Source organism: Chenopodium quinoa, unplaced genomic scaffold, assembly GCF_001683475.1.
Source record: "Chenopodium quinoa cultivar QQ74 unplaced genomic scaffold, ASM168347v1, whole genome shotgun sequence".
NCBI classification, from domain to species: Eukaryota; Viridiplantae; Streptophyta; class Magnoliopsida; order Caryophyllales; family Amaranthaceae; genus Chenopodium; species Chenopodium quinoa.
The window spans coordinates 2,410,641-2,431,436 of record NW_018745024.1 but is presented as its reverse complement, the minus strand read 5'-3'; the positions used below and the strand labels follow the sequence as shown (position 1 = coordinate 2,431,436).

The 20,796-nt window shown below is 34.4% G+C and overlaps 2 protein-coding genes and 1 non-coding gene across 7 annotated transcripts; 1 reads left to right on the top strand and 2 right to left on the bottom strand.

Annotated features, from left to right (window-relative positions):
• Nucleotides 1-4,330: 4,330 nt before the first annotated feature.
• Nucleotides 4,331-7,248, bottom strand: LOC110708287 (E3 ubiquitin ligase BIG BROTHER-related-like). Of its 2 annotated transcripts, XM_021886382.1 has the most exons (7): nucleotides 7,026-7,248; nucleotides 6,460-6,592; nucleotides 6,122-6,171; nucleotides 5,624-5,665; nucleotides 5,299-5,420; nucleotides 4,900-5,008; nucleotides 4,331-4,610 (listed from the first exon to the last, which is right to left on the bottom strand). In XM_021886382.1, exons 1-7 carry the CDS (start codon nucleotides 7,164-7,166, stop codon nucleotides 4,563-4,565), a joined length of 645 nt encoding a protein of 214 aa, XP_021742074.1. In that variant the 5' UTR covers nucleotides 7,167-7,248; the 3' UTR covers nucleotides 4,331-4,562. The 2 variants fall into 2 exon arrangements, with proteins under 2 accessions (XP_021742074.1, XP_021742075.1); XM_021886383.1 differs by lacking the exon at nucleotides 5,624-5,665.
• Nucleotides 7,249-7,918: 670 nt separating this feature from the next.
• On the bottom strand, nucleotides 7,919-19,986 carry LOC110708286 (DNA repair protein XRCC2 homolog). Of its 4 annotated transcripts, XM_021886378.1 has the most exons (11): nucleotides 19,502-19,985; nucleotides 19,265-19,412; nucleotides 17,935-18,059; nucleotides 17,510-17,580; nucleotides 16,934-16,996; nucleotides 16,179-16,316; nucleotides 15,112-15,214; nucleotides 9,423-9,483; nucleotides 9,089-9,171; nucleotides 8,446-8,518; nucleotides 7,919-8,006 (listed from the first exon to the last, which is right to left on the bottom strand). In XM_021886378.1, exons 1-10 carry the CDS (start codon nucleotides 19,679-19,681, stop codon nucleotides 8,495-8,497), a joined length of 996 nt encoding a protein of 331 aa, XP_021742070.1. In that variant the 5' UTR covers nucleotides 19,682-19,985; the 3' UTR covers nucleotides 7,919-8,006; nucleotides 8,446-8,494. The 4 variants fall into 4 exon arrangements, with proteins under 4 accessions (XP_021742070.1, XP_021742071.1, XP_021742073.1 ...); XM_021886379.1 differs by lacking the exons at nucleotides 7,919-8,006; nucleotides 8,446-8,518 and having other exon boundaries at nucleotides 8,847-9,171; XM_021886381.1 differs by lacking the exons at nucleotides 7,919-8,006; nucleotides 8,446-8,518 and having other exon boundaries at nucleotides 9,088-9,171; nucleotides 9,412-9,483.
• TRNAA-UGC lies at nucleotides 19,802-19,874 on the top strand. The gene has a single exon. It is a non-coding gene; the product is annotated as a tRNA-Ala (tRNA).
• Nucleotides 19,987-20,796: the final 810 nt, after the last annotated feature.

The following is a 20,796-nucleotide window of genomic DNA, read 5'->3' as shown; positions in this document are numbered from 1 at the left end:
TAATCATGCTTCCTGCTGTATACATAATTGCAGTACTTCTTCTTCTGATGCCAAGCTACACAAGTAGTGTCAATAAACGAAGATGCAACTGCTTAGTACACAAGAATTTCGCGGTTAGCATTGGCGTAATAATTGATCGCAACACTCGTGTGGGAAAGGAACAGGAAATAACAATGAAGATTGCAGTTCAAGATGTTTATAGAGACAGCTGCATACAACTGACACTGAAAGTTCTAATTTTGCCACTTCTACTGGTATGATTTTGCTGCTCCGTTCCAAGAGAAGTTTCTGTATTTGGGTTTCTATATGACTAACACATTTCCTGCTCAACACTACTAACTAAATGCTTATCACTAGCATAGATCGTTTTCTTTGTGCATTTGGTACAATTTGTTAATCATGTTTTAGAAGCTGTCAAATGTTTGAGTAACATACGAAAAGGCTGTTAACTGGAAGCAGTGGGTGTCTTTTGTATTGTTTTCCCAACAGCCAAAAGAAATAAATTTCTTTAACTATTCAAAATCTTCAAACTCTACAATTTCACACTACTCTACATGCTAATTGGGTGTAGTTTGCTCATTTCTTTGCTCACACTACAAACTTGTGTCTCCACATTACTTAAATGAACCTACGTGGGATTCGAACCCCACATCTTTTGTGCATTTGCACAATGCTCTACCCTTGAGCTAGTAGGCTAACGTATTTAAAACATTTAAACACAATCACAAATGAGCATTAATTTGACAAAATGAGCAAGAATCATTTGCTCATTTGAAAAATGAGCATTAAATAGTTTGCTCATTTGACAACGGAGCATTGAATTTTTTTGCTCATTTGACAAATGAGCAAAAAATAATTGCTCATTTGATAAATGAACAAAAAAATAATTGCTCATTTAACAAATGAGCAAAAAATTAATTGCTCATTTGACAAATGAGCATTAAATAGTTTGCTCATTTGACAAAGGAGCATTGAATTTTTTTACTCATTTGACAAATGAGCAAAAAATAATTAGGCTCATTTATAGGCTAATCATTTATACCTGAATATACTGGGAAGATGTCCAACATAGAGAGCCAAAATCCCTCCTTGCTTGACTATCTTAATATAAGTTGCCAAAGTAATCAATCTTGCTCCATGAAACTTGCATTTGAAGATGTCCCCTGACCACCTCAAATGGATAGGTAACAGTTCATCACAAGCACCAGGTATAGGCCCATACAGTAAGGTTCTTAGTTTCTTACACAGCTCAATTCCGGTAGACTCAAGGCTGTTATATCCTGCCCCTGGAACATCGTTTTCTCTAACCTTTCCCTTCCTTAAGCTGAATTCAGATAGGAGTTTCAAGTATATCATACACCCCATAGAAAACTACATTTGAGAATGGATGGAAGGACGCCCTTAAGGAGCTGAAACAACAATTGTCCTGATAAGCTCCGAGATGTTTTTCTGCTCATTACAAACTACATATTCCAGCTTTAGTCTCTTCAAACAACTAATTGTGCAATAAATGGGTAGCCTAACTAAGCTTTATTAGTTTCTTCTTACAACTAATTGTGCATTGCTTACATCACCCCTCACCAATAAGCCAAACTATTACACAGTTCCATTGAATCAAATATTTATTATTTTGCCTACTATATTGTGGCAAAACTAAGTTAAGAAAATTCTAACAGAATTAGAATACCTTTGTTCATGCAGGTAGTACATCAGGATCGAGTGGCCACGTCTCTCTTTCACAAATTTCATCTCCGTTTAACTTAATCCCACTCTTACTCTCCGTTTTCTGTCCAATTCTACTATCTGATCCAAATAGAGTGAGTAAATCAGAGGAATGTATACTGCACACAAAAAGATAAATACTGATATTTAAGTTATTTAACAAATTTTGAAGACATAAAACCTTACATATATGAGAAACAGAGAATAGGCTTGCAGACAAAAAACAGAGGATGAGCTTACATATGAAAAACAGAGGATGAGAGCATATTACCCCATGGTGAAAATACTTTTATATTTAAGAGGAAACTAAAATTATCAGTAACTAAGTAAATAAGAAACCAAACAGGCAAACAGTATGCTTTTGCTATCAAAAAAATCACATCAGAGTAACAAATCATTAATCGTGCATACATAAGATCTTGGCTTAATATTTCGATTTCAATCAATTTTTCTGGTTTTCATTCCCTTCTCCACAAGTAGCACAATATATATCAAATGTCAAGCAATCAATGTAAATGTCAATGCACAGAAAAAATTGTAAATCATGAGGTACAACAAATTAAGCGTCATTAAAAAAATCAGATCAGATCTCTTTTGCAACAAAGTGATCAAACTACACTTACAAATCACCATAAAAACCAACACTCCTGCACATATGATTGAGAATTCTTTAATTGAAGTAGTATTACAAACTACATATTCTAGCTTCAGTCTCCAGGGCAACAACAGTTCTGAGACAGTGAAAATCACTCATAAACTAATGAAGTTAAAAGGTTTAGACCCAAAGAAAGACACATGTAAGACACTAAGCTTGACTTTCTTCACTGCATAAGATTGTCCATCAATCTTGTTTTCGGACCAGAATCACATATCCATACCCACCAAAACAAAATCAGTCTTGAGACAACTCCGCTAGGTTCGGTTTTCAATTCTTGTACAACGTTATTGGTCATAGGATCTAAGCTGAGACTCAATACAATCTTGGGGAATATTAAATAAGAAGATCATCAATTAAATATGTACTACATTTGAAATTGATAAAATAATAGGATTCATTGGGGAATATTGTCAAACACTTAGTGTGCATCAAAATTTAAGCACAAATTAGTGAAATGCAAGTACCAAAATTGACAAAATCAATCTCATAACCATTTATAACCTCAGAAATTATAAATAAAAGTTCGAATTACACTATAAGAACCCTAAATAAACAAATGAAGCAAAATTAAAACTAAAATCAACTAATAAGTTTGAAAATTTTAAAAAATCACACGAAAATCGCCAAAAAATTGACAAAAACCTTAAGTAATCAAACTAAAATCAACGAAAATCAAACTTTAATCAACGAAAATCAAACTAAAATCAACGAAAATTACCTTGACAAAGAATTAATGAAGTTAGAAGCAGAATTGATGAAGAATCAAAGCAAAGGAAGAGAGTAGTAAGAAGGGAGCAGAGAAATTGAAGGAGGAGAGAGAAAAATGGCGCCTCGAATGAAGGAGGAGAGAGAAAATGGTGGAAAATTGTATTTGAAATTACATTTGATTGGGATAAATTGTAGCCATTGGATGCAATTAATCCAACGGTTGTAATATGTCCTCACATATAATAGGGTTCTAACATAAGGGGGGTGTTCTCATATGATCCTATTTCTATATATATATATAGTGAGATGCTCTAAATTGGTACTCACATGTTCTAAAAAATAAATTAGTTAAGTTAGATGTTATAAAATTTAAATAACTTGTTCCAAAATATTAACTTATATGTTCTACATTTAAAAACGCGTGTTCTAAGATTATTTATCATATGCTCCAAATTTTTTCTCACGTTTTCTATATTTTATACCAGGTGATCTAAATTTTTATTTACATGTTTTAAATATTAAATCAAATTCTCTAAATTTTACTCATACATATGTTCTAAATTTCATAAAGTATATTCTTTAATTTTTTTACTCATATGTTTAAATTCTCAAACCAAATATTCTAAATTATTACTCACACAAATGTTCAAAATTTTTACTCATATGTTCTATATTTTAATTAGAGTCACATGTTCTAAATTTCAACTCATATGTTCTATATTTTTACTCGTATGTTCTAAATTTTTACTTACATGTTCTAAATTTTAGTTCATTTCTCTTATAAGTTTGGGTTCTCACATATGGATATATTCTTTGTTTCAAAAAAAATATATATACTTCATCTGTTCTTTTTTTATTGCACCATAATGGATTTCACGTTTGTCAATGCATTACTTTGGCTATTAATATCTTTAATTATACTTTTGTAAAAATTATAAAAATTGATATTTGAAAAGTAGATTTCAAGACGAATCTAACTAGATACAACATGACTATATATGTTTTTCCTAATAGATAAATCACAAAAGATAGTCAAACAAGATTAAGTCGTGAATAGTGTAAAAGTCTTTATGGTGCAATAAAAGAAAAACGTAGGAAGTATATACATTGACCTATTCTATATATGTTATTTATACGTATTTATATATAACGCGACTAAAGATTCGTATCAACTAAAAAGAAACGTAAGAAGTATGATTTAAAAATTAAGTGGACTGTATTAGTCTAAAACAAGTAACCCTGTTTGCATTTTACTGTAAGTTTATTAGGGTAATGCCCTTCAAATATATATAGTGTTTATTATATAGTGTTTAGGGAATAATGTATATTTACAATTTTAGGGAATTATGTATATTTACATAGTGAACTTCAAATCTTTACGAAATTCCCATAAAATAAATGTGCAAATTCGAATTGAATCGAAACACTTAAGAATGGGCTATGTCGAGGAATATGATAACGATGTACTATCTTGTCAAGATTTGCATCGTGGCGTAATCTCTACAGAACATATGGGACAAACCTGCAATCAAAGATAAATACGTAGTAATGAAACTTAGTCAGAACAATAGAATTCCGATTGGCATACAATTTCTACTACAAGTATTCAATTTGTATTATCATGTACTTCGTATATACTACTACCATTATCACAGTATAATCTAGGGCATCAGTAACTTTAATTTTTGCTCGATTCTCGTTTATAATATACGTAGTACGAAGTATGTACGAATGGATAGACCATATAAATAAATAAATAAATAAATAAATAAATAAATAAAATACTATGTATGTGTTGAATGAAGATTTACCTTCTTTATTTGAAGCCAATGATTTATGCAATCGGTATGAAATGGATGTTGGCAATGCAAGGCAGCCAATTGTTCCCCTTCTTCATACTCGATTTGACATATTACGCACCTACAAAATAAGATGATCTCTAAAATTAGCATATAAGTTTAGGCAAGACATTATAAAGTCCCAAGTACATCATCATTCCCCTCCCTTAGTGGCCCAAGTAAAGTCGTGTAGCTTTTTCTTAGTTCGCCCCATCAAACTATGTAGCTTTTTATTAATTAGACTGCCCCATCAACAATCAAGTCTGACTTTGAACAAACATAATGCAAATTATAGCATAATAAACGAACATTGAAGAAAATAATTCGTATAAATTAAAATTAAATAAAGAAAATTCAATCAACAAAGCTCACCTATCAATTGTGGTTTTGCATTCAACAAATTTGTGAACACATGATGACAATGATGAAGTAATCTCTTCAGTAGATAATCCACGACACTCCTCTCCAACAACTTCTCCCAATGCCAATAATTCCTGAAATTAATAATAAATTTTACAATTTTAATAACATCTCAGTCTCGTTGCTAGTCATTTTTATCTCATGAAAACATTTTATTAATTCTTAGTGCATGAAAATGCATAAAAGCCTAATAATATAAGATATTTGATCACAATTATTTTAGAATATTGTAAGTCTAGATCATAAAATGTAAACCAAAACTACGGATATGACTTACTTCATAAGACATTTCGTCTAGGTCAATCTCATCTTCCTCGATCTACAAAAAAAAAAAAGTATGTTTGCGTATTTGAGTTGTCAATCAAGATATTAAAAACAATATTATATGATTTCGATTTGCGTTGAAAAATAGATCTCCCAAGTATCATCACATGTAAGTGTTTCACATTGGTTGAATAAAAGGGAGTCAATCAAGGTTAAAGGTCTACTCCTCCTATTGTCGTATGATTTTGGAATGGAACCTCCTTTAAACTTGTAAAGTGGACTATCTTTTACGGATGCATTTCGGACTCGTAACGAATAATAAGTATCGGATTTAGTATATTAAAAATATGCTGAGTTGCCAATGTAATATTACTTATGCAAGTAATACCAAGTGTACAAATTTTCATATTATTTTGATTTTTTAATTTTTTTTAAATTTTGACAGGAATGGTTACTATATGAAAAAGAGAGCAAAAATTATAGGTACAATATTAAAAGCAATTGGAATAACCTCATCAGTGTAGCTACCTTCTTCATCCTCCTCGAGAAATTCTAATTCATCTGCCAACAAGATAAAGTCATAATCCAATTTAAATATTATAAATAAAAATAATAGAAGATAAAACAATTAATTTGGGCTTTCCTTCTACAAAGTATACTTTATCTATGACAATTTTTTTTTATGTATAATCACTTACGAAGTAAATTTTTTATACGGTAAAATCAAGGTTATTTCTTCGTCCATATGCTTATATCTTTTGAGTACGTAGCCAAAAAATGGTCTTGGTTGTGAGACTTGTGCCTTGCAAGTTGTAAGATACAATCAAATTGTGTGGAGAAAAAAATTACCATAAAATTCTTGGGTATCAAATCCAGCGAAGTCATGAGATGATGAACTTCCAGTTTCCTCATCCTCTTCTTCGTCCTCGCTTTCGTCATCTGAGTCACTCCTAATAGTCTCCAGAAATGTAAATGTACTTTCCTAATCACACAAACAAACAAGTTTTGTAAGAGAACTAGAGAAGTTACTATGAAAAAGTTAACTTTCTGTTATTTTTTGACACAAACTTTATGTTATTATTACTTTTTAGGAGTCATGTTTAAAACAAAAGAATAAAAATTCATATAAACTACTAGAGTACTAGTCCTTGAAACCAGGTTGATCCTATTTATCCATGAGCCTAGCTGACTAAAATCAACTCCGGCTCGTGCCATCCCTGAAGTACAATAAGACTATTGGGAGGGACCCAAACCCCACTTATTGCACCCGGCTATTTCGGAGCAGTGCTAGACTAACCCAATAGGCCTATCTCATCCAAGCTTTGAATAAACTGGTTAAGGTGGACCACTTATACCATGTAATATTATGGCTAAATTTGAGAGGGAAGAATTCAGAGGAGCAAAGAGATAAAAACCTGTTCTTGCAACGCGATAGCAAAAGCATGATCGGAATCCTGCTGCAACTGATTTAACGGAAGCTGTTTCGATGCCTGCTGCTGCTGCTGCTGTTGTGACTGCTGCGGCTGCTGCTTTGCCTGCTGGTCATTGTTCTCCATTATATTCTTCCTTAATATCTTCTGACAAAACGTCTTCCTTTGTATCACACAAATTGTTATCTTGCAGCTTTAGATTTTGAAGGAGGTATTATATCAAACAAGCAGAAAAACCTGAAGGAAAGCAATTATATAATTTTACAGAAGAAAAGTTGCTTCTGTTGGCCAACCTCTTTTAGGAGAAGTACTATAATACACGTTTACAATTTCAAAACATATTCCCTTTATATTCTGTTCTTGGTACACAAGGCACTGCAAAGTGAGACAGTTTGCACCTTATACTTGCCCCAAATGAAAAGATCCATCATCATTCCCGCCTACGTTGATAAGCTATGGTTAAATAGACGGGATTAAGTTGCTAAAAATTAATTTTAAGGGTTTAGGGAGAATATGATCCTATTTGAACACTTAACAATGCAAATATCTAAATGAATCAATTGAGAATCTAAAGTATTTTCAAGCAGTAAGATGAGACTTTTCATTTCCGATCCTCGAAGAATATTCAAAGAACATTACTTGCAAGCTATCGGTCCCTTGGGTAATACAAAACTCATTTTTAGGATTATGTCTGGTCAAAGTGTCTGTATTTACATAATATAATACACAACAGGATAATAGATCGTAACTTTACAATTCATATGTATTGTATCTTTCCCATGAGTTATGACAATCCTGCTTTTGCTTGACGTGTTGAATTTGCCCAATTCCCATGCTCTAGCAAACAAAGGTTAGAACAGCCCGGATATCAGAAAACCCGGCTTCTCATACGAAGGCTAGTTTCTTTCTCTGAATCAATAAGTCACAAAACTAGCAATGTCCGAAGTGCACTTTATATCCCATGATCTGCAGTTACAAGTTATAAAATAACCACCCATTAAAAGTGCTTGATGATGCAGCTTAGGTAAAGCATTTTTGTTTTTTGAGAGAGTGACGGTGAAGCACTGAGCATATTATTACTAATACTGGTTAAATTACTAACATTTCGTTCAATTCTATACATATGTTTTAAAATGAAAGAAAATCTTCCACAGCTCGACATTCTTCAGTCATTATCATAAACACAACCCTACAACCTCTATAAGGGAGAAGGGAATTTGAATAAATCTGGATTTATATCTGCAATGCAATAACAGAGAGGTTCTTTCTGACTGACTCTTAATTCTAAATCCAATAAACACGAGACTATCAATGATAAAATAGTTAAAACGAGCTAAGTGAACTAATTGAATTTGATCCAAAGTATATCTAGCAAGCCATTCAAGGTTGAGATCAAAAACTATACCATGTGATCCTTCAAAAACTTCCATGGCTTTGGCCTTTGTATATCAATATCAAAGAACAACTGATATGCCAGCCTGCACGTAGACAACTATATAAGCACAAGGTACCAAGGCACAAACATGAGTTTATTTATTTATTAATAACATCCCCCTTATCTTTCGCTTCTCATTAAAATGCAAGAAAACTGCATTGTGTGACAATACATCAGACTTCAAATTGCACAACCCTTCTAATGAAAAACACATAACAAAAGTAAAGCATGGGGAAGTGGAGATTAAATCAATCAATCAAATAAAGCCTTAATATCATAAGTGAGGTCGGCTACATGAGCCAAATTTGATTATTCCTTGTAAAAGTAGAGAAAATAGTACTGTTTTAGAAATTCTAGGATGTAAACAATACACTATCAGATTCATTTTACTCCAGCATCACATATAATGATATAAACAACTAAAATGTTAATTGGCTGTTGGTTAAAGAAGAAACTTTAGCAAAATCATGGCTGCACTTTGTAGACAAATGACTTTGAAGACAATAGATAAGCATGACATAGCAGGAGTTATATATATTGACCCTTGTAATTAGATTGACCCAAAAAGGTAACTTCAGCAAGTTCGGTAAGCACATCAAATCTTTATCCTTACATCTTTAACCACAAACTTGTCTTTGAAGCCTAGTGGCGGCAGCAACCATTGTGCTAAGTAAACTTGCTCATCAGTAGTGTCATCTGCACCAAAAGTTAATCACAAATTTGGTGTAAGTATGCAGAGATAGCAACCAAAAAGAAAAAAAAGCATTCAGGAGACCCAGCCACTGGTAGTTTCTAACTTTCTACAGAAATCATGATACTTGCAGCCTTGCATTTAACAAGCAGAGACACAACTTTGCTCCCAAAAGACCATGATTATGCATAGTACTGCATTATTTTACTTATAATGACATAAAGAAAAAAGGAAAAGAAGAGTACTCATAAATTACAATTACTGGCACAGTATTCTGAACTTGATGGTCGAACCGATATCCTCTGTGTAACAAAGGACTGCAAGATCAATTAGAAAAAGTGTTAATTAAGCATGAGAAGAATAACGATAATTAAAGCCAATTCAGTGACAAAATTCTAATAATATTGATTATAACAGTCCAAGAGGGTGGGGGAACACAAGGAGTTTTTAAAATACATACTACTGATTCCGCTGTACTACTGTCCAATAAATTAAAAAAATAAAAAAATAAATAAATAAAATTAAAAGGAAAAAACAACAATGTCAAATGCCTGCAGATCAAATGTTTGTTACATTATGGGTTAAGCATGTAGAAGTATTCAAGTTCACTGAAATAGAAAGCAGAAATGTCAACCTAATGTCAGTAACAGCTTCCTTGTTTTTTTTTTTTTTTTTTTTTTCTCTTCAGAGATTTCATGAACTTTAAAAAATAGGCATACAAGTTGCTGTGTGCAAGAGTAACAAATCTAGGGAGAGGGGGGAATAGTTGGGTTAGCTTAAAGTTAGAATAAATACTCTGAAGTAAATGCAAGACCGGTCACAAAGGAGCAATGACTTTATAGCATATTTTAAGCTCAATTTCATTTGCATATGAGCATAAATAAGCAACCAGAAAGTTGCTGGGTGTGGCCCTTGGATGTAAACAAATGTACAAACAATAATAACCTGATTTTTGTTTTTAACATGAACACCATAGGTCATACATAAGAGAGTGAGCACCTCATTTCTTTCTACGCAGACAATGTTATGTACTGAACAGGCCATAAGTGTGCCAACTAAAAATACAGTAACTCTGAGATTGGCCATTTAGTGAAGCCCCTTCAAGATAACCCAAATGGCATCTGATCATGTTGATACTAATTCAAGTTAAACTAGGTTTAAGCCATTCACCAAATGGAACTATCCTCAAATTCATCTCCTTTGGTAAAGCTGATCATGAAAGACAGATTCAAAGCTCATAGTGCATAGCAAATACATATCTTATTACCCAAAATGGAATATATAATACGGATTTTTCACCAAATACCACTGAGTTTAAACTTAATTCACCGTATACCACCAAAAACTTTGTAATACACCTTGTACCACTCAGTTACTGTACATTAACACGAAATGCCTTTTTCCTTAACTGCCGTTAGTCTGCCGTTTGAGGGAATTTACCAATTTGCCCTTATACATAAAACTGGCGCCATCAATAGGGTTGACTCCCCCAAACATCACACTTGTAATTCAAAAAAATTGACCCCCCATTTTCCCTTTCCATTGAAGCTTCTCTCTGTTCTTCACCATTGAAGTTGATCCTCAAAAATCAATCCAAAAGCTGTAAACTTTCTTCGATCTAAAGTAGACGTTGCTAGTAGGACGATAATTAGGGCTTTTCGATTGAACACGGAACCTGTTTGGAGCGGTTTGAGAGAGGAAGTTGTTCGTGACTGAATTTCGCTCGAAATTCTCACCTGTGTTGAGTTAAGCTTTCTAAAGGTAATATTCTTCTCATTGATTTGATTTTCGAGCTCTGATTTTGTTGTTTTTTGCGAAATTGAGTTAGGGTTAGGGTTTATTCGAAAATGATTATGTTAGTTTGGATGTTATGCTATTAACTTCGAATGATTAGTTTGGAAGTTGTTAACTGGTGATTAGATTAAGTTTGATGTTAACTGGTGATGTGATGTTAATTGTTGTTGCTTATTATTCATTGTTAGGATGAGTGCATTGTGGCTATTAGTTCGTTCGCCAGGTGGTAGTTTTGATGTTAGGGTGGATGACACTGATAAGACCAATTTGATGGAGTTGTTTGAGTATATGTTTGAGGATTCAGTAAAGCAGAATGTTTTCCTCCCTAAGTACTTCACTTTGTTTGTGAGTAAACCTAGAACTAATCGTAAGCTAGAGTTAGTTGATGATGGGGCAATGTTGAAAATGTGGGAGTTGAATGAAGGGAAGGGTGAAATAGAAGTGTTCATAGAAGAGACAGAAAACCCATATGTTGTCTTCAAGTCTGCAGAAACTAGTTGGGCAAGAAATTTGAAGACGAGGGCTGACAAAATTAGGCAGAAGGAGGAAGAGAGAAGGAGAAATCAGAGGCTGAAGAAGTTGAGGAGGAGCTTAATGCTCAAGAACCATTTACTGTTGCTGTAGAGGTCCCTGTTGTGAATGCAGAAGAAGATAAGACTGAATATGTTAGGGTATTCCACACTGCAGCAGCTGATGAGAGTCATTTCTCAACCTCAACCTTCACAAAATGAACCATCTCAACCCTCAAATGAAAAAAGTAAGACACCATCACCACCCAAAAAATCTCGTAGAAGGAAAAAAGTAACTCCAAGGAAGAAAAAAACCCAACCTAAGCAGTCAACTCAACCAAGTCAGCCTACATCTCCACCACCAAGTCAGCACCCTTCTCCACCAGCAACACCAACACACCATGCTTCCCCAAATAACCCACACATGCATGAATCACCACCCCAAGCCAGGGAGCCTACACCACCCCCACCACCACCACCCCCACCACCCCAACCTACTGCTGCTTCTAGTTCTGTTGCCAAGCCTAAAGTGCAATCTAGAGTTAAACCAAAAGAGTGGAGGGTGCCAAGAAGCACAGCAAAAAAGTATGAAAAGTATGGTGTTGAGGTTGTGAAGAATAAAAGAGTAGGGAGGGAAGTGAATACAAGGAGCGAAAAACCTGTGCAAGTTGAGGACAGTGATGGTGAATCTGATCCATGGCCTTCTGAGGATAGTGAAGATGATGACTATGATTTGGATATGGAATTGAACCTTGATGATGAGTATATTGTGGAAGAAGAAGACCTAGCTGATAATATACAAGAGAAGACTTTTGAAGACTACCTGGATGGGACTCATGTTTTAGACAAGCTGTACAAAAATGGCAAGGTCTGGTCTAACTTACCATTTGGGTCAATTCAACTTGAACCTTGGTTAATATTTGAAACCAGGGAACAATTTCATGATGTCTTCAGAGATTTTTGCATACAAGAAGGCTTTGCTGTGACAATAGACTATGCTGACAATCATAGATATACTGCAAGGTGTCTGATCAATGATTGCAATTGGAGGATTCATGGTCAGCTGGGCAATAAAGATAAAGATACTGGAAGGGGAACATAAAACTTGTGGGAGGCTGGAAGAGAATCCTATGGTGTCTTCAGCATGGCTTTGTAGACATTTGAGGCCAGATCTGGAAGCAAACCCAGATATCCCTGTTGATGCACTACAAATGATGTGCCTGGAGAGGTTTAGGATCCAAGTAAAGTCCAGGCTGTTTTACAAAGTGAAGTGTTTGGCCAGGGAACAAATTCATGGTGGTTTTGCCCAGTCCTATGCTCTGTTACCAAAATATGCTGAGATAATAAAGGCCACCAATCCTGGCTCATATGCTCTCATTACTTGGACTGACAGTGGGGGCAATGGTGAAAAGTTCAAGGCATGTTTCATCTCTTTTGCAGCTCAGGTGAAAGGGTTCTTGGGTGGCTGCAGACCCATTATAGGGATTGATGGTGCCCACCTCAGTGGCTATTACAAAGGAGTCATGCTCACTGCAGTGTCCATTGATGGCAATAATGAGATTTTTGTGATAGCTTATGGTCTGGTTGATACAGAGAGTATAGACAGCTGGACTTACTTTTTCAGAAACCTAAGGATCTTATTTGCACAGTGTCCATTGATGGCAATAATGAGATTTTTGTGATAGTTTATGGTCTGAGAGTATAGACAGCTGGACTTACTTTTTCAGAAACCTAAGGATCTTATTTGCACAATATGGATCTGAAAGGGATGACTGGACTTTTATAAGTGACAGGATGAGGGTTAGTTTCTTGCTTTTTAAAATAATTAAACTTTGTCTTTCTTTTGTTAATTTTCAGTACCTAACTTTGTGTTTGTATGTTGAAGGGTGTTGAATCAGCCCTTTTTGAGGTATTCCCAAGAGCAACTAGGAGGGTCTGCTGTCAGCATGTGTACTCTAACTGCAAAAAAGGTGGGTGGAGTGGGACAGAGTTTCATAAACTCTTTTGGATTGCAGGCAATGCATACAATGCATATGTGTATGACAAGGCAATGTCAAAGATCAAGAAATATGATGCAGCAGCATTTGATTACCTTACTGAAGAGCAATGGAGTAGGTACATGTTTGACAGAACAGTTTGTTGTGATCATAACACAACAAACTTTGTCGAGTCATTCAACTCATGTACAAAGGACAACAGAGATTTGCCTGTCCTGACTTTAATGGAAGGTAACATTTGACCCCTTAATTTCTTTGTGATTAAACAGTAAGAACCATGTTCTGATGGTTTGTGATTTCTTTGTGTTGGTTTTGTTTTTTTTTCCTTTTTTTTTTTTTTTTGGACTTAAACCAGCTGTAAGGAATTGGTGCATGAAAAGGATGGGTTCTAGGTTTGACAAAGCAATTGATATGGATCCTAATGAGCTAACAGAGTTTGCTAAGGGAGTTTTGGAGACAAGAAGTGAGGAGTCCAGATTGTGTCATGTGACAGTAGCTGGTGGTGGAGAGTTTGAGGTCAGGGATGGGCATGTGAAGTTCCCTGTGAGACAATGACCTGTGGTTGTGGGAAGTGGCAAGGGTCAGGAATACCATGCAGACATGGTCTAAGGGTCATATACAGCCAAAGACTTCAAGCTGCAGATTATGTGTCACCATACTTCAAGGGAGCTGCTTACAAGCTGACTTATGGAGACCACATCCATCCCATGTCAGATCCAAGTCACTGGCCAGCATTTGATGTGCCTGAAATAGCACCACCAACTGTCAAAAGAGCTGCAGGCAGACCAGCTAAGAGACCAGCTAAGCAGAGAAGGAGAGCATCTCATGAAGCAAGAAAAGGAAAGAGGCACAAGAACAACAAGTACAGTCTTTGCAAGGAGTTGGGACACAATGCAAAAACCTGTAAGGCAAGAAAGGAAGCAGCAAAACAAGCAGAAAATGCAGCATCCAGTTCGCAGCAAGGCAAAGGAAGAGGGAGGAAGAGAAAGGCTGACAGTTAGAATCCTTGAAGCTGCCATATTATGTATAATTTTTTGGGGAAAACATTTCAAACTAGTGTCAGGTTTTTTTGGACAAAATGCTAACCACTTAGTTGTTATGCAACAAACTTGTTTATTACAACCATTGCAAAATCATGTAGCCCTAAATTTTTTGAAGACAAACATCTACCAATTTATATAAACAAAGTTTGTTTACATTTTTACTCTAGCTTTTAGAAGTGTGACTTGATTTAGTATCTCCCTCAAACACTACATTTATATAAACAAAGTAGCTGTTACAAGTGTGCAAGGGTTATTTTTTTTAAAAATATTACCGTTACAAAAAAATTGGTAAGTAGTGAAATAACTTTTAAATAATGGTATATGGTGAAATAATTTTTAACAGTAGTGGTATATGGTGAATTGGTAAATTCCCTCAAATGGCAGACTAACGGCAGTTAAGGAAAAAGGCATTTCGTGTTAATGTACAGTAACTGAGTGGTACAAGGTGTATTACAAAGTTTTTGGTGGTATACGGTGAATTAAGTTTAAACTCAGTGGTATTTGGTGAAAAATCCGTATATAATATTACGAAAAGAAAAAGGAACAACAAGAAAACTCTAAGCATCAGCACATCTGCATATTTTATTATACAAATAATTTACCTGCCAGGCCGAAGGCATATATTCACGGTGCAATACATTCTCAGAACTGCTTTCTATAGTGTGTTGACCAGATGCATCTTGTGAAGACCACTTTCTGAAAGGCCTGTTCAAATGGCAACTAAAACCGAGCTAAGGTACTTATCACTTACGTTGAGATTGCATACAGTCACCAGACTTTTAATCCATTATATACCAAAATGATTTTGAATTTTACTAACAGCAAGTACAGTAAACAAAATTGTATAAGAAATCATGTATAAATAATAAGTAGTACTCTTTAAAGATTGCTTACCCAAGGACAATTACCTTGGCAGTGAAAATATATTATTAGTGATAACGTTCCATTCACCTCAAAAAAAAAAAAAAAAAAAAAAAAAAGGGAATCTGGTCTATATATATTTAAGTCTGGTGTGATTTGGTCTCTTTATTTAAAGTTTGGTCTACTGGAAATTTAAAATTATCATTATAATCATCATGATCCTTTGTTTCTTTATACATGCAACACAAACCTTTGGGAATGCACTATGCAGTTTAAAGAACAGATTGAATAAAGCCAACGAACAACTTGATTGAATAACTTAAACGCCAGTTAGAGGAAAGAGTTGGGTTTATAGGTTTTAACTTAATATTTAAATTTTAAGGAGCATTTAGAAAAGTTTAACTTCTTAAAATGCTTGCCAAGATGGTATGTTGCAAACTGCAACTAGTAGGAAACAAAGGCTTAGTAGTACATCATTTTGTAAAATATTGTATCCTTCTGTAATTTATGTTTATCTGATTCTATAAGAACATAAATTATGGACCTAAAGAAAAATAATTATTGTTACTCTCATCTAAATGCTTTCAGGAGAAGACAAGTGACAACAGACTATGGTGCATTAATGAGTTTGGGCCTAATCGATGAAGGTTTAATGAATTTTATTGATTTATTCCTTCAGCTAAACATAACACTTCGTGTCTTGCTTAAAATCTTAAATGGAAAATTTTTATTGCTTAGAGTGGAAATAGTTATCCAATTCTAAACAACAAGGATTTCATTAACAGCTGCAATTCAGAGTACATATTACCTTTTGATGTCATTGGTTACTGACTTATCACCAAATATTGTAGCTTTTGTAGCCAAAACAAGCATTGGTTGCACCTGCAGACAATTTTTCATCTCACAGACTACAGCTTCCATCACACTTTGAAGAGAGAATAATTTCCTGAAATTTTTTGATAAAGTAGTTATGGTTTCTAAATACTTCTTATGAATCACAGTTGACAGGATCAATATGACTGACACATTTGCAGCAGGAAAAATGAAAGACAGAGATGGAAACTCTCTTCAACATGCTGACATAAAGTACCTAAGTGACATAACCGCATAACTGTTATATTAAGATTATAAACACTTTGAAAGTGGTCATGTGTAAATCTAAAATCACCAACATCAGTTGCTCTAATTCCAGTCATATACTTGAATTCAAAACAATGACAATAAGATCAACAATGCATCACTTACTTCCCCTACAATTTGAAAACCTCAAAACCACTCTACCACCTCCAGGCAGTGTAGAAAGAGAAGAAAGCTTTACAGCTTAAGATAACAAAAGGTTCTTAGGGATAGCAACAAACTTATCAGGTAGATCTCAGCTCCAAAAATTTATTCTTCTCTCAAATGTGCGAAATAAAAATGTTTGGAGAAGAGAAAAAGAAACATGGAACATTCAAAGTATAACCATGAAAGTTCAAAAACAGCAGACATGACTCAGCACAGAACATCAAAAGAGAAAATTAACAAAAAGGCAAAAATACACTTATAACTTGGGAAAGAAGGTACCTATTGTTTGACCCAAGAGGCATGGATGTTGAAGCACGGTCAACCCAATAGTAAGCTCCTATACTGACAAAAAATAGAGCCTGAGCATTTTATCAAAGAAATTTCATTGTGATACTACTCTTCCAATTCAAAAGAACTATGAACGTAGGCTTAGCATGAGATCTCAAATTATTGTCTTAAGTTTTTGCTAATGTGGACTAAATAATAACCATAAAGAGTTGCAAGTTCAGCTCACTATCTCTTGATTTAATCATTAATTCAGAAAAATAAATCAACCCTCCCACTAATTAAATATGGACAAAAAATACTAATTCCTGTAGACATCCTAATTTAAAATATATGCCGACTATTGATTTTACTTCGTTTGTTTTATCTTTTCAACTTGAGTAGAAAGATCCAACTTCAATATTACAAGAGATAAAATAACCAACAATTTAAAACTACATAGTGATATACATATATAAGTAATATTGACAATAATTGTACTCACATTAATAAAAAGAAATGCAAACATAGGAAACTACTATCAATTCAAAAGAAGCAGGACTACAATTTCAGTTACAATCTTAGGCAAACCTGTCAATCATCAAGAAGCAGACTTTTGAAGCAAGCTTCTTCCTTTTGGTCTGAAGTTGATAATTTAATGTCTACAAGGCAATAAAAAGAACTAAACTCAATGTCTAAAGATCAGATGATAAGGCATGCCAATTAATATGAACTAACAATTATATATAATGAAAAACTAAAATGAAATAACATATGCAGAAGTTGATCAGATGATGATTCCAATCTTCCAAGATCAATATAAATTCAATAATAACAGATAAAAGATAATAATAGCTGACGCAGCTGTTAATTGATATATAGTTTTTCAGTTTCAGCATATTACTCAGGTAATTGATAACAAAATATTATTAGCTAATCTTCATATTTGTCTAGTCAAAATGGCCATTCTAAAGCAGATCTAGCTACTGACACTTGAAGAGATTAACATTCATCACCTTCAGCGTAGCAAGAAACTCTAAACTATCATAACAACGAACATATAGGAAGCGCTCCAAACAGTTGTGAATTAGTTCCTCATCACAGGTCCAATCTCTGACAGAGTGTAGCTCGTTATTCACTTCTGTACATCATTCTCAACAAAGTCAAAGAAAAATTTCAGCAACTCAGTAGCCTAACATAGTTTACAATATCATACACTGAGGTCACCTTTGACCAATAAATTTAGATGCAGAATATTCTGGTGGTCAGGCAACATTATTAAAGAGTGCCAAATTTTAAAAATTATATCCAGCACCCAACTAAAAATCAACGAAAGCCCAGACCTCCATCAGTTGATCTCAATTCTCAAATGGTCCGAGCATCATGGGCTGATGGGCTCATGGCTCATGCTAGACATTTGGCTGTCATGATGTGTAGTCACAAAAGCACATTCATAATGGCCTCATATCATCTCTATCATTCCATAAGACTTTGTTTAAGGAAAGAAAAGTCGGGGGTGGAAGAATCCAAAATTAGCCATGAGGCTTTTCATAGTAATGTATACAATTCGATAAAGCAGTTTACAACTTTAAATGCCTCCCCTTTCCAAGACCTTCACCCATAACGCATTAACAAAAGAGCAGAAAAGGATCCCTATAAACAATCAGCAAAACTTATAATGGCACATTTACACAAGAACAATATATTTAGTATTAAAGTTAAGCATCTAATGCCTCAAATTAGAAGTCATCAATTCTAAATACTCCCTCTACTTCAAAAAAAGAAAAAGGCAACTTCTAAAGTGTCAATTGTACAGTAATTAGAAACAAAATAGGTAAGTCTTGTAAATACCAATCCTTAGGCTATTACCTAAATCTTTGTCCTCTATAACCATTCTATTCTCATATATGCTTAAACCAATGTCCATGGATGTGATTGAAAACTGATATTGACACTTAAGTGTGTCTAACATAGTAAGAAATCAAGTCACTCTTTAGGACATGCTTGGATTGAGGAAACGAAGATAAGTTTAGGTGGCAATGGAAGGGATGATGAAGCGATACCACAACGAGAAACGATGAAAGGGGGAATTATACATTATCCTAGGAAGATGATGGATAAAACTTATCCCCAATCCAAGTAAGCCCTAAAAACAGAAATATCATCTCGGCTTCATAATAAACAACTTCGAATATCAAATTGTAAGTCCGTCTCATATAAAATTCTGCCCTTTTTTTCAATTAACGGCATACAAATGCAACAACACTAATTAACCCACAAAATCTTACTCCAAAAATCAACTCAAAACGCCAAAACAATCAAAATTAAACAAGAAAAAAAACATACGATGAAAACTATAAATCCTGAGTTTAAGAAGCTGAAGAAGACGCAAAATATCAAGCCGACAATCCAAATCAATAAACATCACCGATTTCTCAAGCCCTCCATAACTCACACCTTTCCACTCCTTGGGCAAAATACAATCAATCGCAACCTAAAAAAAAACAATGATACAATTGTAAAAATTTTAAACAACAAATTTGAAACTCGGGAGAAAAATGATGGAAAATGAGAAAAGAGGACCTGAAGAAGGATGTGAGTTTTGGCGGAGGGAGAAGGGCCGACGATTTCGACGACATTGCCGGGGCGAAGAGGAAGGCGGTGAAGCGGCGGAAGAAGAAGCGGAGGACGGGAGGTTGAAACCCTAGAATAGTATGTTTCCGCCGTTTCGTCGGTGGTTATCCATTCTCTTACGTCCGCCATTGATGGAGTTGTTTTTGCTTTGACTGGGGTTTTGTTGTTTTTAGGCGGGAATGAGGTAGACAAGCAATTAGTAGATAGATTAAGGGTTAAATATAGTTGTAGTGATGGGATTAATAAAATGGGGATGTAGCTCAAATGGTAGAGCGCTCGCTTTGCATGCGAGAGGCACGGGGTTCGATCCCCCGCATCTCCATCTAAAATTTGGTTTTTTGCCTATCAATCTAAAGTTTAGTTTTCCAAATTACCCTTTCTCAACAATTTTTAATCTTATACTTCCTCCGTTTTCTTTTAGATGCAACCCACCATTTAGCGCAGTGATTAAGAAATATGGGATTGACATGATATAATAAACTTTAAAATAGCTTGAGTGGTTGTTAGGAGTGTAATTTAGTTGGTCATGTGTTTTAAATAAGGGAAATAGTATAGGTTTTTCCCTAGAGTAACTTTCCTTTTATAGTGTGTTGCAAGTAATGTGATATTTCCTTTTTAGGGAAGTGTTGCAAGTAAAAGAAAACAGAGGAGGTATTTGTCGTTTTTTTATCAACAGACTAGTTTTGTCCCTGTGTAATACACGGAGTTATAAAATATGATATAATAATAGTCAATTGAAATTAAATGACTTACGTAAAACTTTTTTTTATTTTTGAATTTAATAATGTCTATCCTTTAATTTTTTTTATAAAAAAAACGGAGAAAAAATATTGCATTTTGGGGGAAAATGTTTCATAAAATCATGTCAAGTGTCCCTCCGTTGATTAATTTAGTATATAGTATAGATAGATTTTGAATGTACATCCATTAATTATTTATATTTTTTTCCCCTATTATTATTAGAATCAAGGGCGGAGCCACAGGGGGGGCTGGTGGAGGCCCGGCCCCTGTGGCCCAACAACCAGGTCTTCTGTTTTTACAGTGTTGGCCCCCTTAAAATATTCAGATTTGTGTGTAAATGTTGTCTAATATGTTATAGGCCTTATAGCTCAGTGGTAGTTAGGTCTACTTGTGGAATAAAAACATAGGTCTTAGGATCGATCCATACTACCTTTATCCTTTCAAATTTTTTACAAAATTAAAATTAGTATTACCTGTTTCTTTTAATCCAACATATTTTCTTT

What these genes read in the sequence shown, in the direction of transcription:
- LOC110708287 (XM_021886382.1), bottom strand. Translation starts at nt 7,166, where the DNA reads ATGGAGAACAATGACCAGCAGGCAAAGCAGCAGCCGCAGCAGTCACAA. An exon ending in CTATCGCGTTGCAAGAACAG is followed by an intron (nt 6,593 to 7,025) that starts GTTTTTATCTCT and finishes TTGTGTGATTAG; the next exon opens with GAAAGTACATTTACATTTCT. An exon ending in TAGACGAAATGTCTTATGAA is followed by an intron (nt 5,421 to 5,623) that starts GTAAGTCATATC and finishes TATTAATTTCAG; the next exon opens with GAATTATTGGCATTGGGAGA.
- LOC110708286 (XM_021886378.1), bottom strand. Translation starts at nt 19,681, where the DNA reads ATGGCGGACGTAAGAGAATGGATAACCACCGACGAAACGGCGGAAACA. An exon ending in AAACTCACATCCTTCTTCAG is followed by an intron (nt 19,413 to 19,501) that starts GTCCTCTTTTCT and finishes GTTTTTTTTTAG; the next exon opens with GTTGCGATTGATTGTATTTT. An exon ending in ACAAGTTTGTGGTTAAAGAT is followed by an intron (nt 8,519 to 9,088) that starts GTAAGGATAAAG and finishes GTCTACGTGCAG; the next exon opens with GCTGGCATATCAGTTGTTCT.